The 19,523-nt window shown below is 39.6% G+C and overlaps 1 protein-coding gene across 1 annotated transcript in view; it reads right to left on the reverse strand.

Annotated features, from left to right (window-relative positions):
- Positions 1-19,523, reverse strand: part of ANKRD44 (ankyrin repeat domain 44) — a 128,046-nt gene that overhangs the window by 9,600 nt on the left and 98,923 nt on the right. Inside the window, exons 15-21 of the mRNA XM_053947044.1 lie at positions 19,380-19,463; positions 18,288-18,399; positions 12,949-12,975; positions 7,280-7,351; positions 5,607-5,808; positions 1,736-1,814; positions 560-677 (exon numbers count right to left, since the gene is read on the reverse strand). Of these exons, the coding sequence (XP_053803019.1) occupies positions 560-677; positions 1,736-1,814; positions 5,607-5,808; positions 7,280-7,351; positions 12,949-12,975; positions 18,288-18,399; positions 19,380-19,463 (694 nt within the window). The remainder of the gene's footprint in view (positions 1-559; positions 678-1,735; positions 1,815-5,606; positions 5,809-7,279; positions 7,352-12,948; positions 12,976-18,287; positions 18,400-19,379; positions 19,464-19,523) is intronic.

Consider the following 19,523-nt stretch of genomic DNA (forward strand, 5'->3'; position numbering starts at 1 on the left):
GGATGGAATTCAGCAGGCAGAGATGAGAGCCCTTTTGCTCACCTGCTGAACTGCTCACTGCAATTATCATAAAGTTCTGTATAAATATCACCCCTTGCATCCACACTGGGTAAGAAGCTAGACTTAGTTAGGAAAGTCTAGCTTAGTCAAGCTGGACTGGAAAAGATTAGACCTGCCTCAAGTTTCACTGCCTCTAGAAAAAACTTACAGGACATACTTGCACCATTCCAAGAAAAATGAAAGTAACTACTGGCCAATTCTTTCAAAGAAATTATTTTCAGCATTCTTAAGCTGGTCAAAGAATAATGACGGCTATTATAAAGTGTCTAGAGGGAAAAAAAGTGGTCTAATAATTATTTTGCCTAATTAATTAATGCAAATGTGAAATAAAAGCAAATAATTACTAAGAGCAGATGTGTCTTGCTTTGTATCTCATTGATTATGCTTGGTCATGTTTCCAGTCATTTACAGTGTTCTCTAGATTTAAATATCCCTGTACTTATAAGTGAGTTGTAGTCACAGCAAAACAAATAATAAAGGATTATAAAAATTAAGTCACCCCTCGATGTAAAGCTGTGCATCCCAGGAGATCAGCTGCATCTACAGATGCTTCTTTTTCAAGTAATAAAGAAACAGCATCGATGTGCCCGTATGCCACTGCAAGCATTAGTGGAGTTCTAGGGAAAAAAAAAGAAAACCAGAGCAGTCATAGCTCTAAAATGGCATGCTATTTGTTCCTGCTAACTTCCACAGGAAGCTCTGCATTTCTTGCCACTCCTACCCATGAACCTGGTTCTTTCCCCCATACTCATATATGACACCTGAATGAAGACCTTTTGTATGACATTATTAAGATGTTTAACAACCGACTGCCACGACTGAAATAGTAACAAACCCACTTGTTAGCAGTTTACAGAGCAACACCATTTAAGACAATCTGTTCTCTCAATATCCTACAATTACTGTCACCTCCAGTGACACACGAGTTTTACAATCCCAAGTCTTGTGAATGCATGTCCTTGCTAGTTACCAAGATGACAATGACCCAAAGTATTTCTTTTGCAAATGCTGTACATTTGCTTAAAGGGGATGAAGGGACAAGAGGAAAATATTCAAGCTAAAATTTAGACTAACATATCTTTCATTTGTTTCTGAAAGAGATCTATTCTCCATCTCTTTTTAGACAGACTAATACTATTTAAAATTAAATGTGCAGACATTATATGTACAACATTATATGTTCCAGACACCGCAAATGAGTTTCTTAAACCATTCACATTTTCACTTTAAAAATATATCTTATTCTCCCTCTATAACTGCCATTTAAGAAGTAGTAAAGTTTTTGTAGGAACATCTCAGTTGCATGTGTCACCTCAAATAAACACTGTGTCCTACTGCACCAATCTAGTGTACCAAATAAACCCTAGAATAGCAATGTTTTAGAAAGAAGAAGACTTTATAGAAACATCTCAGGAGCCTGTTCATTTTTTTATTGAATCTGGCCCTCAACATCTATAAAAGACTGTTTAAAGTATGAAGCAGAGGCTAAGATTAATGATTAGTCCTTTCCACATGGCTTACATCAACTGAATGTGTATTTTGTAATCTCTGCCAAGTTCTATGAGGAGAAGTGCAGGAAATACAGCATTTCAAATAAATACTTTTTTGTGAGAAATATGAGATGCTATTTGAATTACAGAGCTGAAAAAAAAAAAAGCCCATGAAGAAAACTTACTGTCCTTTGGCGTCTGTCACATCAGGGTTGTCTGTGACTTCCAGCAACAACCGTAAACAAGGTGTATGGCCATTAATGACTATAAAAGAAAAAAAACTATGTTTAATTTCAGATACTTTTCCACCGGAATGCTTAGGGATCAGAAATGTCCTTATAAACAAGGAAAATACTCCATCATATAAGAGATCAACATTCCCCCAAATTTCATTAAACTTGTGCCAGTGGAATGGTGAGCTGTTTTTTCCTTGACCTCATAAAGATGAGGATTAGTTCTCTTAGATACAAAAATCCCAAATGAGTAAAACAGAAATTGTGATATTCACTACTGAGAAGATTTCTACTAAAGCAGGCAGCATTTCAAAATCCCCCAGACTGAGCAGGCAGGCAAGGCTTTCTGCGCTCAGGGTTGGAACACAGTAGGAAGTACATTGTCAAGGCTCCTTAATTTTATGTGCACTGTACAAGTGAGTACTTCAGTGCTGCTATGAAAAAAAAAAATCTGCAAAGAATGACCAATGATACAAATGTCATATTCATAAAAGCACATAACACCAGAGACTAAAATTCCCTTTGAGTTTATCCATTTTATCAAAAATAAGACTTATCAAAAACATTTGGGTTTAGTAGTGTTTGGGGTTTTGGGGTTTTTGCTATGGGGGGATATTTTCGGGGTTGTTTTGGGTTTTTTTATGTAACCCATTGCTGCTAGGAAACAGCTTTGAGTCACTACATTCTGTAGGGCCTGACACTGAACCCCATCTGTGTTGTTAGCTGGCTTTAAGGCTTCAGACTTTCATGGGATGAAGAGACAGATATTTTTTTTCTTTGAAAAACAATTCCTGTGCTCAGTAGATATACATTGTGTTCTTATTACAGCAAGTCATGCATTCACACTGCCTACACCCTGTGGGCTTGAGGCAAAACCCTTGGACACCACCTATGTCACATCATGCTGGCAGAGAAACCTGTGCACATCATCACATATAAATTACTCATCCAAAAATAATCATAGTTAATTTACCCAGAAAAATAAAAGGCATTTTTAGTTATTTACCACTAAGTAATGATATATACATAACATGTAAACAGTTCTGCAGGGCTGGTGATTCACTAGCTTGGGGGGGACGACAAAGGTCTGTTCTCCCAGCAGGAGGAAAAGAAATCATAACTTGTTCACAAAGATATGTGAAAATGATTTTGGTAAACAAGTTTTAGAACAGATACTCCCAGAAACTCCTAGGAGCTGACCCAGTGATTGCTAAGCATTACAGACCCTGCAGGGAACGTTAGTTTTGCCAACAGACCCACAGTGCTAACACTAGGGGAACATTTGCAATGGATTCCCCAGGCTAGCCAGAGGAGAGGCTGCTGGTAATAAAATTACACAGGAAACATATCATTTAGGTGAAGGAAATTTGCTGTGTTATGAGGCCAGAGGAAGTCTATTACTTCATGGGGACAGACAGAAAAAAGAAACACTTCATTAGGTGAGTTCTCAAGTCACAAATCCCTTTACTGACACAAACGTGCAGAATTCTGTCGTCCAATCCACCGCTTGAGGCCTCCTGAGCTCAGTGTTCAGCAACTGTGCCGGTGTCATTAGAAAGAATGAGGGCACACAAGTTTAAGGGGATGGGCACACCTTGCCTTCTTGTTTCTTCCCAGTGCACAGCGCTGCACGTGCAAGTGCTCACTTTGGTGCGTGCAAATGCACACTGGCACTCAAGGGAATCATTCAGCAACAATTCTGGTTGATTTCTCAACAGGCACCACCTGACGTCCCACACTCGCAGCACAGAGACTGAGCAGCAGCAGCCGCAGGCGACTCCCAGCAAGCGGCACCAGCCTTGCTCACACACTGCGCACCATAGCGCTTCCTTAGGAACGGCAGCAGGGAACGGGCACGCTGCAAGGGCGTGTCTAGAGCAGGTGGTGGTAAGAGCTTTACTCCAGAGATCATTCCACAGAACTCTACAGAGCTTTTGAGTGGAAGGTTCTAAACCCGACTTAATGAACATTTACCCGGAAGTGCACTTAACGCACATTTGAAAGCTTTCAAATTCATGACAGTGGTGAATTTCCTTTACTAAAGAGCTCAAATACTCAACCCATCTGTGCACTACTTTCCATTCTACTCAAGGTACATGTTCCCTTTTGTGTCTTATTCCTGGGTAGGATTTTTTTGCCTTTTTTCTTGGTTGGGTTTTTTGTATATGTGTTTGTTTGTTTTTAAGACATATCTATCTGACATATTTTGCTTCACTGCAAATTTGAAGAACAATTCATTTGCACTCCTGGGAATGTTTTTTAGTCTGAGAAGCAAAAAGCATAATGGACCAGAAAAGTCTGCAATGAATCTTCTTACTGGTTTCACATGGAAGGCACTCAATACTATAGTGAAGGAGGTGATTAAAAAACAAATTAAAAGGGGGCAGGGGAAACACAATCTGAATTTATATGAAGGTAAGAAAGGTGTGTATTAGAATAACATCTTCTATTCAACAAATTTACTCAATTTACTCAACAGATTTATTCAACAGATTAGTATTTTAAGTCAGAGCTGTTAACAAAAGTATGGCTTTGTTACCATTGGCTTTTCTCAGTACTGAAGAACCTTTACAGTTCAGTTGTGACAACTGGAAACTCAAGTCACTATAACCACTTTTTAAAATAAATGCAAATCTTTGCTAAAGTGATGATGTACCAGACAAAGTCACACCTTGTTCACATCAGAACCCAAGATATTTTTGAAGTAACTACAGGGAAAGCTCTTTACCACCACAGTATAGTTTTGTGGTAGCACTAATATTGATTTCAATTAATTAAACCATCTGTATTTATCATGGGGAGAAATGTGCTGAGTTCTGATGCAAAGTTTAAGCAGACAGGAAGCATTTTTAGTATGCAGTGTGCGTCTATTATGAGCATTTCCTTTAGTACTGCAGACAAAATTGGTAAGTCTATTTAACCTCAGGTTTCTAGGTTGCACTTACATGATCACACACAGAGAATAAACTGATACTACAGAATATATATGCACTTCAGTGAGATTAAAAGCAGGAAGACAATTAAGCCTGGTCCTGAATTAATTATCCACGTGGTATTAATTTTCCTTCCCACTAGAGGCCACTGCTACCCTGTACAGAGCCCCTCCTGGAACACCAGAGAAGACACATTCCCTTTGGCATCTCTGCGTATTTACCTGACAGGTACCTGTCAAATAATAACCTTCAAATAAATGACAAAGTCTACATTTCCCAACTAATTTTTCACATTACATAATTAACACCCCACACATGAGGAAAGGAGCAGGCTGCCAGCAAGTGCAAATTCACAGGCTGGCTTAGGAGGAGGAGGAGCCTGAAAGAGGGAGGTGAATTTCTGTGGTGCTGCCACTGCAAATGGTTGTAAGTTTTGAACACCAGAATAATTTCATTGCCAATCAGAGCCCAGATCTATTTTTCTACCTTTCTTCCAAAGGAGAAGCAGCGAGGCAAGTGTTCCCCTCCCACCCTGATTATCTGGCTGAAGAAGCAGCAAGAGAAGGTGTCATGAGGGAAACATCACACCTCCTGAAGAGTAGGTGGTAGCAGAGAGAAGCAAGCAGGTAAGGGCAGAGCAGTAGTGGTATGCAAAAACACAGGATTCTGTATGAGGGAGGACTGAACCACAGGGACAGAGGAAAAAAGATGAATGAAACAGAAGAAAAAGGGTTTAAATGTACAACATCAGGAAACAAGTATCACTCCTCAGGACATGTGAGAATGTTCCTCCCTTTAGAAGAAATGAGCATAGCAACAGCAGGTAAGTAATGTACCTGCTGTGGTGTGGGAGGGTACAGACCACAAGGGTAGCATAAGACCACACTCACCTGAGGCATGGAGGGGGGTCCTTTTGGTGACATTGTCCTTTACGGTGACAGAAGCACCCTGGCTGATGAGAGCTTCCACACACTCTGCATGTCCTCTAAACGCAGCCAAGTCCAGAGCAGTGCGTCCCTTGTCATCCTTAATATCCAGATCTACCAGAGACTGGAGAAGTACCTCCAGAGCTTGATGATGACCATTATAGGCCTAGAATTATGAAATGGGTCATGTAAAGAACACAAATCTTGTCTTTCAACGACCTTTCCTATAATTTATCCAATAAAATCCATCCCTTTCAATGTCTCCTAAACACAACAGAAATCAGTTTTATTGATTCCTTATGACTCTCTATTCAACCTGAAAGGATTTTTCCAAATTACTTCGGAAAAATTAAATTAATTTAATAAATTTAAAATTATTTAATTAAATTATTCCTAGAGTTTAGGAAAAGAATTTATGATTCTTGATTTGCTCTAACCTTCTAGTACAACCCAAAGTGAGGAAGTTTCAGGCAATAATTTGCCAAGCCAGCACAGGTCAATCAGCAATTCATTTTTCACATGCTACAGTAACTGACAGAGAAACATTTGCTTCAAAAACTAGATTCACTCGAGAGATCCATGGATTATCACCTGACTGGTGCTGAATTCAATACATGTGCTAGTCTCCAACTAAACAAGTGACTATCAAACCAAATTTTTGTACAAATAAAAACACAAACTTGACCTGCTGTTCACAGTGGATGCTTCATGGAGAAATCCTGCCAGCAGGATCATTTGGTAGAACAACTACAGTGGACAAGCAGATGCACTTCAGACCTACAGCCACACTGGGGCCAACAGCACAAACACAGGTGGCATTGCAAAAACCCAGTGGACAGTGCCAGAAATTGGAAATGTTTTGTTCAGCTTTGTAGGGCCTGCTCTCCTCTTCTCACTGTTGTACTCAGAGTATCCTTTTTACTTACACACAGTTGTATAGTTAGTATTATCAGAGTTGAAGCTGTGAACTCTCCATGCCTAAAGATATTCAAAATGTGATGGGGCACAGCCCTGAAAAAATCTGCTCTAGCTGATTCTACTTTTACCACAGGGGTAGGACTCAATCTCCAGAGGTCCATGTCAACCCCAGCTATTCTGTGATTCTGCACAAGAAAACTGGGAAGAGGAATCATGAATCTTGAGCTCTTGGGACAGGGGAGCAGTTGTTATCTCTGAGGCCACCTCTTCTGGATCCTGTTGTGAGTGCCAATGTCCATAACATTCTCACAGGGCACTGCTGGGCTTTGAACACTGTCCCACACCCTGCTGCATGCCAAAGGGTTGTTGCACTGCACCTCTCCTCCAGAACATCAGAGAATCTCATTCCATGAGCAAAGCCTAGGCTCAAGCTTTGGCCACATATTTATAAACTAGTTCTTAATAATAAGTGTGAATTTCCATTTAATTTCACTCCAGCGTCTGTGTCATCTTCTTACCCAAGAGTATGTTAGAGTCAGGAAGAGCCAAGAGCTTCAGCTGCCTAAGCTTAATTAACTATTCCAGCCCAGAACATGGCTTTGTTACATCCCTTCCCACCTTTTTCAAAACAAGCCCACAGTTAAACTTGCTTCAAAGACAGAGATTAAGGAACTATTCTAGGAGACACTGATCAAACACTTTACACATCTCATACTTACAGCTAAATGCAAAGGACTTTTTGTAGCTGCAGAATCAGATTCCTCGAACATATTGTTCGTTTTTTCCAGAAGCTGGGAAGAAGAAAATGAAGTCTTAAAACATTTTTACATGAGACAGGATAAATTTTCATGGACTATAAATCTATAAATCAGCAAAGATATATTTTGGCCACAGTAATTATTGAAAGACTGTGAAGTATTTTCAAGCTTCTCTGCACAGGATAAAGCTATAAAACCAGTTTAAAAGCTTGTCATGAACATCCTTACCCTGATTAATTAGTTTTCATGAAATCTTGGGGCCTGCTTGGGTGAGAAAGGAGCCCTTAAAACCAGGGATTTGTGGAATAGAGCCCTCAGTAAATTTACATTGGAGAAAGCTCAGTTTCATGATTATACAGCATGTGCAAGCCATGTCTGATACAGTGTTTTGGGTAATTCTGACACATAATTAGCACTGGGAATAATTATAACTGAGCTGTGAATCACTGATAAATTATAAAATTGCCTGAAAGAACAATCTGCTCCTGCAATGACTGTCTTCCAAAATGCAACATGTCCCAGAACTCTGACAAGCATCCAGTAGTATCTAGTAACAAATTTGTGTAATCCTCTTCATTTTACAGCTTAAAACCAAGGACATTTCCATCCATCTAGAAGGAGGAGCTATGGAAAAGCAGCACTCCACAACAGGACATGAACCCTGACAACTTATCCAGCTGAGGCTGCAAAGAAAATCACACACAGTGTCGAGAATGCAATTGGCAATTCGACATTTGTTGAGTGGCACTGCTCATGTGCATGGCCTTTTGCTTAATAATTACTCAGAGTTAGTCCCAAAAAGCCTTTGGGACTGGAAATTAGCATTTGACAGAAAATCATCAATGGGAGACTGTATGAAAGAAAAAAAAAGCATGACAGTCAACTGAAACTGACTTGTAATGTTTCTAAGGCTACAAGTACATTTTTCAGACTTTTTCAAGGTTTTTCATTTGGTTGGTTGGCTGGTTTGGTTTCTGGGGTTTTTTTAAGACATTAAGGAATTAATCAAAAGACTGAAAAATAAGGAAGTATGTAAGTTTTTGTGACAATGTGGACAATTTTAGGCTATAACAACATGGAAAATTCTCAGAAGAGACCATGAAAGGCTACAAGGGGCTTGCCTGTGCTGCAAGATGATGGCATATTCCTAAAAACTGATGTAGGCCTGAACTTTTGGTGTAACAAATTAGTCTGCAATACAAATTAGCCTTAATAATGCATAAGGTGTTACAAATCTCTTATTCAACAAAGCAAATAACCCGAATCCTATGGAAAAGCTAGAAAATGAGGCCCTAATTTAATTTACTTGTATGTTTTGTGCCTAGCAATATGTCAAGACTACGTGCTGATAAAAAATCATAAGCGAGTAGGTGTGTGTATTAACAGGTAATGCAAATTTTAACACTTCCCTGCAGCTAAGGGGGGGGAAAAAAATCAAGCCTCCCACTAGTTTCTTGGTAGGTTTGGGGCAGAGTTAAGAAATGCATTTGGTGTTGCCATGTGGAACCACCTCCAGTTAAAATACTGTTCTCTTGTATAAGAGAGCTGTGAACAGGATGAAGCAGTAGCCAGCTATGAATACACAAATGCATCTGATTTTCTCTAGTGAGTAAACAAGCTAAAATATCCCAGCAAATAAATCCAAGCACTAAGTCTGTTCCCCTGCCTACCTGATACTGGCCTTTAGTCTGTGTCCATGAGGCCAGCACAGCAGACTAATTTAATAATCTTTAATTACATTTATCATCACCATGTTGAAATTCCAGGATCAAAATCATAACAAGTAAATACTTCCCTTCACCTGTCAGAAGGCTCCAAAAGTCTCCAGGAACAAGGCAGATAATTGCCTTTCAAATAGATGAAAAAAACCACACAGAAAATTGACAAAATTAAGGGTCTAAAGGCACAAATTGTGGGATTGGACAGCCCCTCACAAAAGGCATTGCCATGGCTTAGTCAAAGCAGCTTAGGCTGGTGCAGATCAAGCTTAATGAGCTTATTAGTCATAAGGCTGAATATCTCCATCATAAAGTCAAGTGCAAACACGAATTTGATGGCAAACCTGGAAGCTCTCAGAAACAGAGCCATACACTGCAAGAGGAGAAATTAGAAAGGAGAACAGGAAGAGGAAGATAAAAGACACAGCACTAATAATTTTTTTTTGCATTCCTTGTCAAGCATTGTTTTTTGACAATTAAGACACTTGAATCATAAACATAATGTACAAAGAGATAAAAAATACCAAGTCCAAGTCACCAAGAAATTCTCCAGTTTTACCAGTGTTTCTATGGTTCTGTGGATGCTTTTATACTAAATTACATATATTTCCTATAATAACCCATAGAATAGTGTGTTCTTGGGGGACTCTAGTTCCATTATACTTGGAAGAAGCTATCCATAGTTGCATCTGGTTTTAAAAAGGTAAATTTATCATTCAGAATCATTTGTCCTGGCAGCCATGGAAGCTTAAATCCCACAGAGCTCACAGAGCAATCCCAGCATGTCTGCTGTGCTGCAATCCATCCCTGCCTGTGGAGCTGCATTTCACCAAAGGCAGACAAATAAGCATGAACTACCAACAGTTTATGAATTACCACTGTTACTGGTGGCTGACTGGACAATGTCCCAGCATATTGCATTTCTTATTTTTTGAGACTTAATTAAAAGTTTGCCTTGTAGCAAATTGCATTTCTCTGTATAGACTGCCACACATTTTAGGTGGATGTCAGAACTATGCAAAGACCCTGCACTCTTTCCTGTGGGCAGGTCAGAACCTTTCTAAAGGCAAGGGTACCCTTCTTCTCCTTCTGCCTCTTGGGAATTCCCAGCTTGACCCTTTCACTTCCTGTGACAGCACCATTTAATTCTGTAAGTAACTTTGAGAAGTCTTCTTCAGACTCAGGAACATGAATGCTTTGGGAGATGCAGACTAAGACAAACCAGCAATTATTCAGCTCTAGTCTTACAAACTAACAGCACTACAAGGTTGCTATTATAAACTCTCTTCTCTTCCCCAGTTCAGCATGAAGATGAATAACTTTTACAGTTTGCACCATTTCATTTGTGCAATAAGGATATTTACAGGCACAAGAGGATTTGCTGCTTGATTTTATTCTGTGGTTATAATAAATGATTCTATAGCAGGATACAGTGTGGGTTCCCCCCTTCATTTTTGGAGCATTCAGATATGCCAGTTAATGAGTCAGGATACTTCCTATGATTGTCCTCATAATATATACTAAAATTCAGCTCTGGTATTAAAAAAAAAAGAAAAAAAAGAAAGAAAAAGCAGCTTCATGGAGCATGTCAGTAATTTTAAATTACCATTAAGCAGAAAAAGAGAGAATACTTTCATCACGCATAAAAGGTTTAAGCTACACTTTTTAAAGCAAGAGTCAAAAGAAGGTCCAAGCCATAGACAATGAAACGATGGGCACTATCTCAAAACCTCAAAGAGAACAGAATGTGTGATCCTGTCCAAGCCATCCTGCACAGGCACCTGCAGGCACAGCCATTATTTCAGTGCACTCACAATAGTTCTGGCCCAGGTTGGTGCTAACTGGCGCTGAAGTTAAAGAGAATTTGCTTTGGGAGTGTTACGGTTTTATTAAGGCAGCTTTGACATTCCAGCACACACACGGGCAGTACTGCTGGTGAACCCCTGCAGTTTGGTGCTCTTCATGCTAATTGTAAAATGGCAAAGCATTAGATTGGCTGTGTATATTCTAAAAATGGCCTTTACTCTGAAAAGTTATTAATAGATCAGTGTTCAGAAATATCCACACAAATGAAGAGCTGATCAAAAGGCAATAAAGACTAAAGAAATAGTTGGACACTGCTCTTCTGCAACAACTCTGCAGCGATGCTGCTGATCACTTACAAGGTCATTCAGAAGTGGCAATTAGTCATGATTTTTTATGTCACTTTCAGAACTGAATACAAATATATGAGCTAGGTGTCACTTTGCATCTCATATTTCCTGATAAATTGCAACAGATAATTGTCTCTGCTGTGGGAACAGCTCTGCTACCAGCAGCTTCTTTTAAATAAAGGCTTTTCCAGCAAGTAGCCAGGACAAGATTGAAAACCCTCATCAGTTGTTTCTGATGATACAGAAAAGAGCAGTAAAATGAACCTCTGTACTACTTTATCTCAATCAGGGAAGTACATTTTAAAATCTCAGAATTATTCCTAATTGATGAAAAATTCAAAGGTGAAGTGGCACAAATATATCCTCAGAGGAACAAGCAATCCTGTAAGCTCTCTCCATATTTGTAAATACACATGATCAAATTATTTTAATTTGATCAGGTTAAAACCAATACTCCTCTTAACCTAATGCTGATGCTTTCCTAAGATCAGGCTTTAAAAATCCAATTCATCAGTGTTGACATAAATTTCACTCACATGCAGAAATATGGGTGAAGTTAAATTAACTTAAGAAAGAAGTATTTCCACAAGAGCTTAGGCTGAGCCTAAAGAGATGTGTTAGTAGCTCCATGCAACTCCTCTAGTACAAAGTTTAAGTATCCAGTACCCACCAGAATGCAAACAAGACACTTACCTGGCATGTAAGAAAGCAATGTTCAGGTCTTTAAACATATCTAAATCTGAAACTCGAGCAGGCTCCAGGCCCTGGGCTGTTCTCAGATGGGGCACTGATCTTCTCTTGGAGCTCTTACACTCCATACAAAATCATTTCATGTTAAGCCGTAGGAGTGCCATAGTCAGTGGGCCATAGGGACAGGTGACTGTCACCCAGTGAGTATTTAAACAATGCAGAACAGCTCCAAATGAGAGTGAGAGATCACCCCCAGTACCAGCCTGCATAATATGTTGGTTACTCCTTGGGATGTAGAAGTCCAATTCCTTTGTCAGTCAGAGCAAAGATTTGAACCTGAGACTTTCACACTTAAATCACATTTATCATATTTCTTTCTGGCCAGAAATTCTACCTCAGAGGTTCTGTAAAACCTCACACTTTGCTTTAAGGACTGTCTTAGCCAAAGAAACTTTTGCAAATCATACAGGTGTGCAAAAGGTATAGGAAGGCTTATATTTACAGAAATTATTGGAAGTTTCCTCTTTAGATAGAAAACTTGAGGACTGGTGAAATACAGTGACAGTCAATTTTTAAAATCTGCATTTCAGTGTTATTTTTGCTACTCTCCTCTCATTTGAGCCTCTACTCTGAAACACACACAAGTACTTTTAAAATTCAAGCTCACTCGAAGCCACGTAATTTACATTTCTTCTCCAAAATACTTCAAAATTGGCCACAAACTTCCAGAAACCAGCCAAGTGTGGTTCCATTTCACATTACCAAATGCCAAGTTACTTTAACATCCAGGGAAGTGTCATGCCAGCCAGGTACGTGCACTGGACTCAGCCCCTAAGACTGACTGAGGAAAAGCAACAACTTTGAGCAAAGCTGGAGCCTGCAAGCAGTGGGAAGAAGAAATTCCAATGGAAGCAGAAGCAGCACACATGCAATTGCTTCAAGTACATGGCATGCTGGTTAAGAGTTGTGATTCTTCTTCCTCAGGCTTCACCAGAGTGAATACAAGGATTTGCAAAATACTAAGTTTAAATAAAAATACACAACATGCAATCACTTTTCTTTTACTCACTATATCCAATGGAGTTTTGCTTCCAATCTAATTAAAAATGTCAATTAGAATTAGAATAATTAAAGACAGCAACACTCAAGTGTAATGGTAATCTGAAAATGTTTCTTGGTTTATTTTTTCTGTACAATAACTGCATTGCAAGCAGTGCATGAACAGAACCACGGACCTGACCCTGTGTGCCCCATGCCTACACTGTCCACACCCAGCAGAAATATTCCTGACACCACAGCCACTGTGGATAGATACCTGTTACATTACTTCATAAGGGAGGAAGGAAGAGAGGAGAATAATGACAATGTTTAAGATCAATCTCCTCAATTGACAAAACACAGATCAACAGATACATAATACACACACACACACACACTGTGGGAGGCTTTGCTTAATGAAGTGAGATCGCCTTATAAACTTACAAATACCAATAAACCAGTGACAGTTTCTGTTTGAAAGTCTGCTCATGCAGGCCAACATGTTGTCTTGGATAAATAAACCTGACTGCACCCCTAGAATCCCAGAGACCACAGCTCTTCCTGAGAGCCCAATACTCTAATGCAATGCAATATGCCTTGATCAAATGTCCTTTTCTTTGGATTCAGCAGATTTGAGAGGGCCAGATAGTCTTCACACACAACATTTAAACACCACACACACAGATACACAGAAAGGTATTTAAGGCAACAGCAGAAGTCCATGATTTCTTTCCTAACTGAATGAAAAATGGCTCCTGAAGTTCTGCAGTGGCCTTATTGTTCTCTGTCAGAAGAAGGCAGATTAAAGTGTCTTGCTTCTCCACCCCGGGAAAATAAAAATACAGACTAAAAAAGACAAGACGTGTCAGAGAGACAGAAAACAACCCCCAGAGATGCTAAGCAATACTCAATCCTACAAGGCAAAGTGCCAGCAGGGTGCCAGGGCAAACAGTAAATTCCTGCCCTCATTGATTTTCTAAGCAGTATTAGCTTTTTAGAAAACATTTTTAGAATCCAAATTGTCTGGTTTCCAAAACATAAAATCTAGATTTGCACTAATCTAAGTGCAAATTGCACTTTTATAAACTAACTTATATCAGTGTATCTAGCAGATATGGGTTTATATTGATTATTTAAATAGTGGGTACATTTTGCACAAATGCTGACATCAAAACTCAACCAATTAAATCAGTCTACTGTGATTTGGGGGATTCTAAAACTGACAAGAAAAATTAGGTGTATTAAATTTATTTTTGAGCATTGAGTTCCTAAGTTCTTCTCCTTTTTAGAACCACTCAAGTTAATGACATTGTGCTTCTCTGCCCCACATGGGAAAAGCTCTCATAGACACAGGAACAAAGGAATTCATCACACAAAACACTGCTGCCCCTGGCTTCAGACAACATGCTCCCTTTAAAAAGAGGGTGTTGGTTGTGGAGGCAGGCAATTATGAAGGAGAAAACCCAGTTTGTGTCCCCCAGATAAAAAGATCAGGGTCAGAAGGAGGCCCAGGGGCTGCTACTGGACAAGCATCCAAGCCAGATCCCCATGAGGAAAAAAGCTTTTTAACACCTATCCCAGCCCCTGCTGTGATTCACTCATCAGTAATTACCAGTGTCCTGCTCTCAGATGGATGAATGAACACATTTTGTGTTGATAAGAGACAGGTAATTAGCAGCAGCCACATTGGAGATTTATGGAGTCAGTGATTTCAATTTCTCCACAGGTTGAGGAACCAAGTGTTTGAAGGCATGGCTTATCTGCCTTGCAGTGCAGAGCTACTCCCATCAAAAGTGTTCCCCAGCCTCTCCATTCCCAGTGTGGCCTTGTGCTGGGCAGACACCTCCCTCAGCCCCTGCTCCCAACACACACAAAGGGATTTGCCTTTTCTTCTGGGCACAGCTTTTGGTTAAACCATGCTCTCCTCCCATCCTTAAATCATTTAGCTCCTCTAATGGTTCAATTTCTGTTAGTCAAAGAGGGAATTGCATTTGCTGATGGGGAAGAGCAGATTAAAAGAAAAAGTATCATCCTTTCTTACAGTTAGAGATTTCACTAGAGGAGACAGGCATTTAATTCTGTTTGGCCTAGCATTGCACAGAAACCTGTTTTTATCAGCACAAAGTGCTTGACTGTCTCTCCAGGTAGAATTCTAACGTGAAATTACAATTTGAATTCCACTCTTTTCACACCAATAAAGCTCTTGTGATAAGAGCTCATGTCAACGTAAAAAAATCCACATTTTTCTTTTCTTCAAAGGAGTTTGGTGATGTGATCAGCTCTAAAACACCAGGTAGCAGTGATGACTGGTGTCACTGACTGCCAACAGCAAAGTCAGCCCCAGCCTAAACAAACCTGAGGTTATTTGTGGAAGCAGGAAGGCAGGTGGGAGTTTCAGTGGCTTGCAAGCACACATGCCCACCATTCAGCCTTTATGAATGGCTCCCTACAGATGGACAAACAGCTGAGGAATCAGCTTCCACTCTTCTCTTTTTAGCAACATCATTCATTGCAGGGCAACTACCCTGCTAATATTCCAGCCAACCTAAGGGTCCTCCAGGAAAAAGCTTCTCTTGCTGAGCTCTGTGGTTGAACACACAAAACATAAATTTGGTTTGGGTCAAAGATACAACCTTTTCACTCTCAATCCTTATTTCTCCTAATACCTCCCCACAAAGAAATGTAGCTAAGTTCCAGCCAGGGTATTGGACTCATGGTAAACACAAAAGTCAAAGAATGAAAAGATGTTTCCATAGATAAACCAGCCCTTCCCTAAACTGCATTCAAATGTGTAAATATTTTATAATGCTGAGAAACTGTAGTGCTTAAAGCACAGACCAAATTGCCCAGTGAAGGAAACCCCACTGGATACATCATCTTTTTCTTTGGACATTTTTAAGTGAACACTTATTTAGAAATAAGCTTTTTTAGATACCTGCTAAAAAAAATGGTTGGGGGTTGGGGTGGGGGGGAAGGCAAATAAAAAACAATCTTACAAGGTCTTTTATAAACTTGACATATTCTGGAACACCAAAACAATTCCCTAACATTTTGCTGAGGATTGGTATTGTGTATGTAGAGAAATACTAGTAATCATTATTCATAGAAAAACAAGATTATTGTTGCATCCACCTTGACTTAGTTTTGACTAGAATTAAAGCTCCATATTTCATATGAACTCTTTCCTCTAACAAGTTTTAGGCCCATAAAGAACTGTCTTGTTCTAGGCAAGATAATTCCTAGATATTTTCATTTATCAGCTATCAATAATAAACAAAACATATTTACATAGGGGATAAAATAGTAAAATAACAGCTAATATGACACTGAAAAATAATGGTTTATTTACATAATCCCACCTGACTTTGCTTTCAGCCCTTTTGCCATCCCAAATCCCAGCATTGCAAAGAAATCAGTGCAATGGTGGTGCCTGTATCAACTAGTAAGAGTTATCAAATGTAAAATTGTTAAACTCGGGACTTGGCAACTCGTGACAAAAAAACTGAGTCAGCTTCTTCTGACAGTGGGTGCAAAGATGACAGATCCTGGTCCTACTGTTGGATGAGCACAAATGCTTTCTGCATATTTACCCTTTGTATTCCAGAGAGAAAATTACATGCCTGTTACCCTCCAAACACCAGTGGAAGAATCCTGGTTCCCCAGAAGTTTCAGAGTGGCACCCTAGCACACAGGAGTGGTCCTGTGCATGCAGAGAACTAAAATTCATGGCAGTTATTTTTCACCACTGTACACAGAACAGCTGTGTGACTCTAACTCTGTAAAAGATGCTTGACCTTGCGTTTCCATGCTGCAGCTATAGCCACAAATACAGAAGACTGACAGGAAAGAACATGGAGTTTTTCTGCCTGAATATAGAACACTTGCTGCACAGCTGTCTCTGGCCCACAGTTGGCATTTCACCCCTCCAGATTAAAAGAAAACCCAACATCTCTGACATGCACTGCATTCCCAGCTCCTCCTTTTGTCTGCTCAGCCTAAGCAATGCCAGGATTTGACAGCAGGTCATTGCCTGCAACTGATATGTGCAGAAAATGTGCCCAGTCACAAGTACAAGAGAAGAGAGGGGACCTTGCTCCATGCCCAATCCATGCCTCACAGCACACAGGGACTACAACAAGAGGCTGAAAGAAAATCCCCAGTGAAGATGCTCCCCCTCAAGGCCCACGGGTGGAGTCACCAGAGGTCATTGCTAGGAGAAGCAAGGCCAAACTCACTGCCACAAGCAACCAAGAAGCAGTGCTATTTTAAGTGTCCTAAATATACATGCTTGTAGGTGGGAGCTAAAAAGGCTTAACTCCCCACCTGAAATTCTGCCCCAGGCCTGCCCTGGAAGAGTTATTGCCCCAGCTGGAACCAGCTGCAGGCCAGCTGCAACACTTTCCTGTTGTGGCACGTGGTGTGAAAGCAGCATGTGTCCTCCTCAATAACTAAATATTTGAATCTTCAACATAGAAAGAAAGAACCAAACAACATGTAACACTAAACAGTACACAGTATTCTCACTAAAGCATGAATATCTATACAATTTTCCAATTGGAGCTTATTTTTTGGAAGCAATTAAAGTCAATTTATATGTAACATATACCATCTATTATATAGTGTATATATAACGTATATAGTAATAATACATATAATATATATTATATATAAAATTTTGGATCACCCTGTGTATCAAGCTGTTAACTCTCACCTTTATGACATTTTAACAAGTCATATACATCTATAAATCCATTCTACACATCTCCCAAATCTGATGTTGGGCTAAAAATTTTTGGCATTTTAGAAGATGCAATTACTAATCACTCAGACCCAGAATATTAAAAAAGGAATAACCAAAAAAAACCCCCAAAATTCTCAGCTGCTTGGCATATAAGACTGATCTTGATTGTGGTAACTTTGTAATGTTACTATTGTTTTGCCAGGGACAAAAAAGAAATTGCAGATATGAAGTAAAAGTTATTTACTCCCTCAGTATGCAGGTCAGATAAAGTGCCAAGGTGGATCAGGCACATTCACTGTCATTTACCAGGAACTGTCCCTTACTCCTGGTACTTAGGCATACACTGGGAATATTTTGATCATGCTTAAATTTAATTTTTGCATATATAAACTCCACTTGAAGACAATCCTTAAGCACCAGGTTGTTGAATAAGGACTTGATTAACAAGATAAACATATTTTTAAAATACATTTGGGCGCGAATATTTGAGTTTACTGCCCCATGTTGCAGGTTTCCACAGATTTCTTATTATCCAAAGAGCTGCAATAGTAGCCATGAGGGGAGTTCATCATCCTGGCACATGCACATTCCATATCAGCAGACAGAGATGTCCAAAAGCGAGCACTCACCAGTTCCAAGCACTGCCGGTGCCCATAGGCAGCAGCATAATGCACAGTGTTGTACCCCTCCTTGTCCTGGATGGATGGGTTGGCATCGTTCTGGAGAAGGAACTCGAGACACCTGTGGACAATTCACTGGGGTAAATGTGGGCTCACAATATTTAACAGGCTCATCCCTCGCTGCAACTGGAAGTGGCACTGAAAAACTGGCAGTGAATCCTGTACTTGGAGCAGCGCCGCAAATCACTTTTCACCAATAGCTCTTCACATTCACCATGTTTTTAAACAGAAAATCCCCACTCGTCTTTGAAGATCAACTTCATTAAAAATATCTTCAACCTTACTCTTGTGGCTACTCTAGATTACAAAATTGATTTTCTGTTACAAAACCTGAAAGATTCTGTGCACATGACATAAACAGCCTAGAACTGCTACTCCTCACATAAAAACTCAGATATCAAACCATTGGCCTCCAAACATGCACTAGGGCAGGCTGGAGAAAAAAGATTTAACTGAGTTACATGAATATGTTCTCTTCATTGGCTTTTTTTTTAATAATGTTATTCAAAAGATCCCTTTTGCTCTTTCTAGCTCTTGCCACTTCCTCTTATACCATCAAGATACCATCATTTTGTTATTAGTACTTCCTTGCCTAGTCTGTAATCTGGAGTGAATGTAAGGCCATAATATGATAAAGGGGATTTAAAAAAAAAAATTATTAAGCAGATAGGTGAAAATGTTAATCCAAGTGAATGCATTGAGAAAGCCATTGGCTACCTCTTTTTGCAAGGTACAGACTATGCTGTGCATGACACTAAAGACACTGCATGACACTAAAGCGCATGATATTAAAGAATTATAAAATTACTGAAGCTGTACATCTTCCATTAAGAAACAGCAACAAGCACAGAAACAGAAATATCAGGGAATATGTGCACAGAGAAGAGCATGGAGCTTTTTCCTTTAGGTTAGCCCTCATTGAAGCCAAGCATTGTTTTTAGCAGAGCAAAGAATAAGCAAGAGCAGAGTGTAAGGCTGCAAGCCAAAGCCGTGGCATTCTCCAGGAATGAAGTCCAACTGCTTTTGTGACACCAAACTTACAATGCAGCTTCTTTTTCCTTCATCTCAGTGGCTCTTTCAAGTTCTTCAGCATTTTCATGGGAGTTACCTAAAATATTCTTTCTTCTTAGCACAGAGGACAGAAAAATGCAACTTATTCTCAAAATACCACACCGGTGATTTTGA

The sequence above is a fragment of the Vidua chalybeata genome, chromosome 7 (genome assembly GCF_026979565.1).
Source record: "Vidua chalybeata isolate OUT-0048 chromosome 7, bVidCha1 merged haplotype, whole genome shotgun sequence".
Lineage (NCBI taxonomy): Eukaryota > Metazoa > Chordata > Aves > Passeriformes > Viduidae > Vidua > Vidua chalybeata.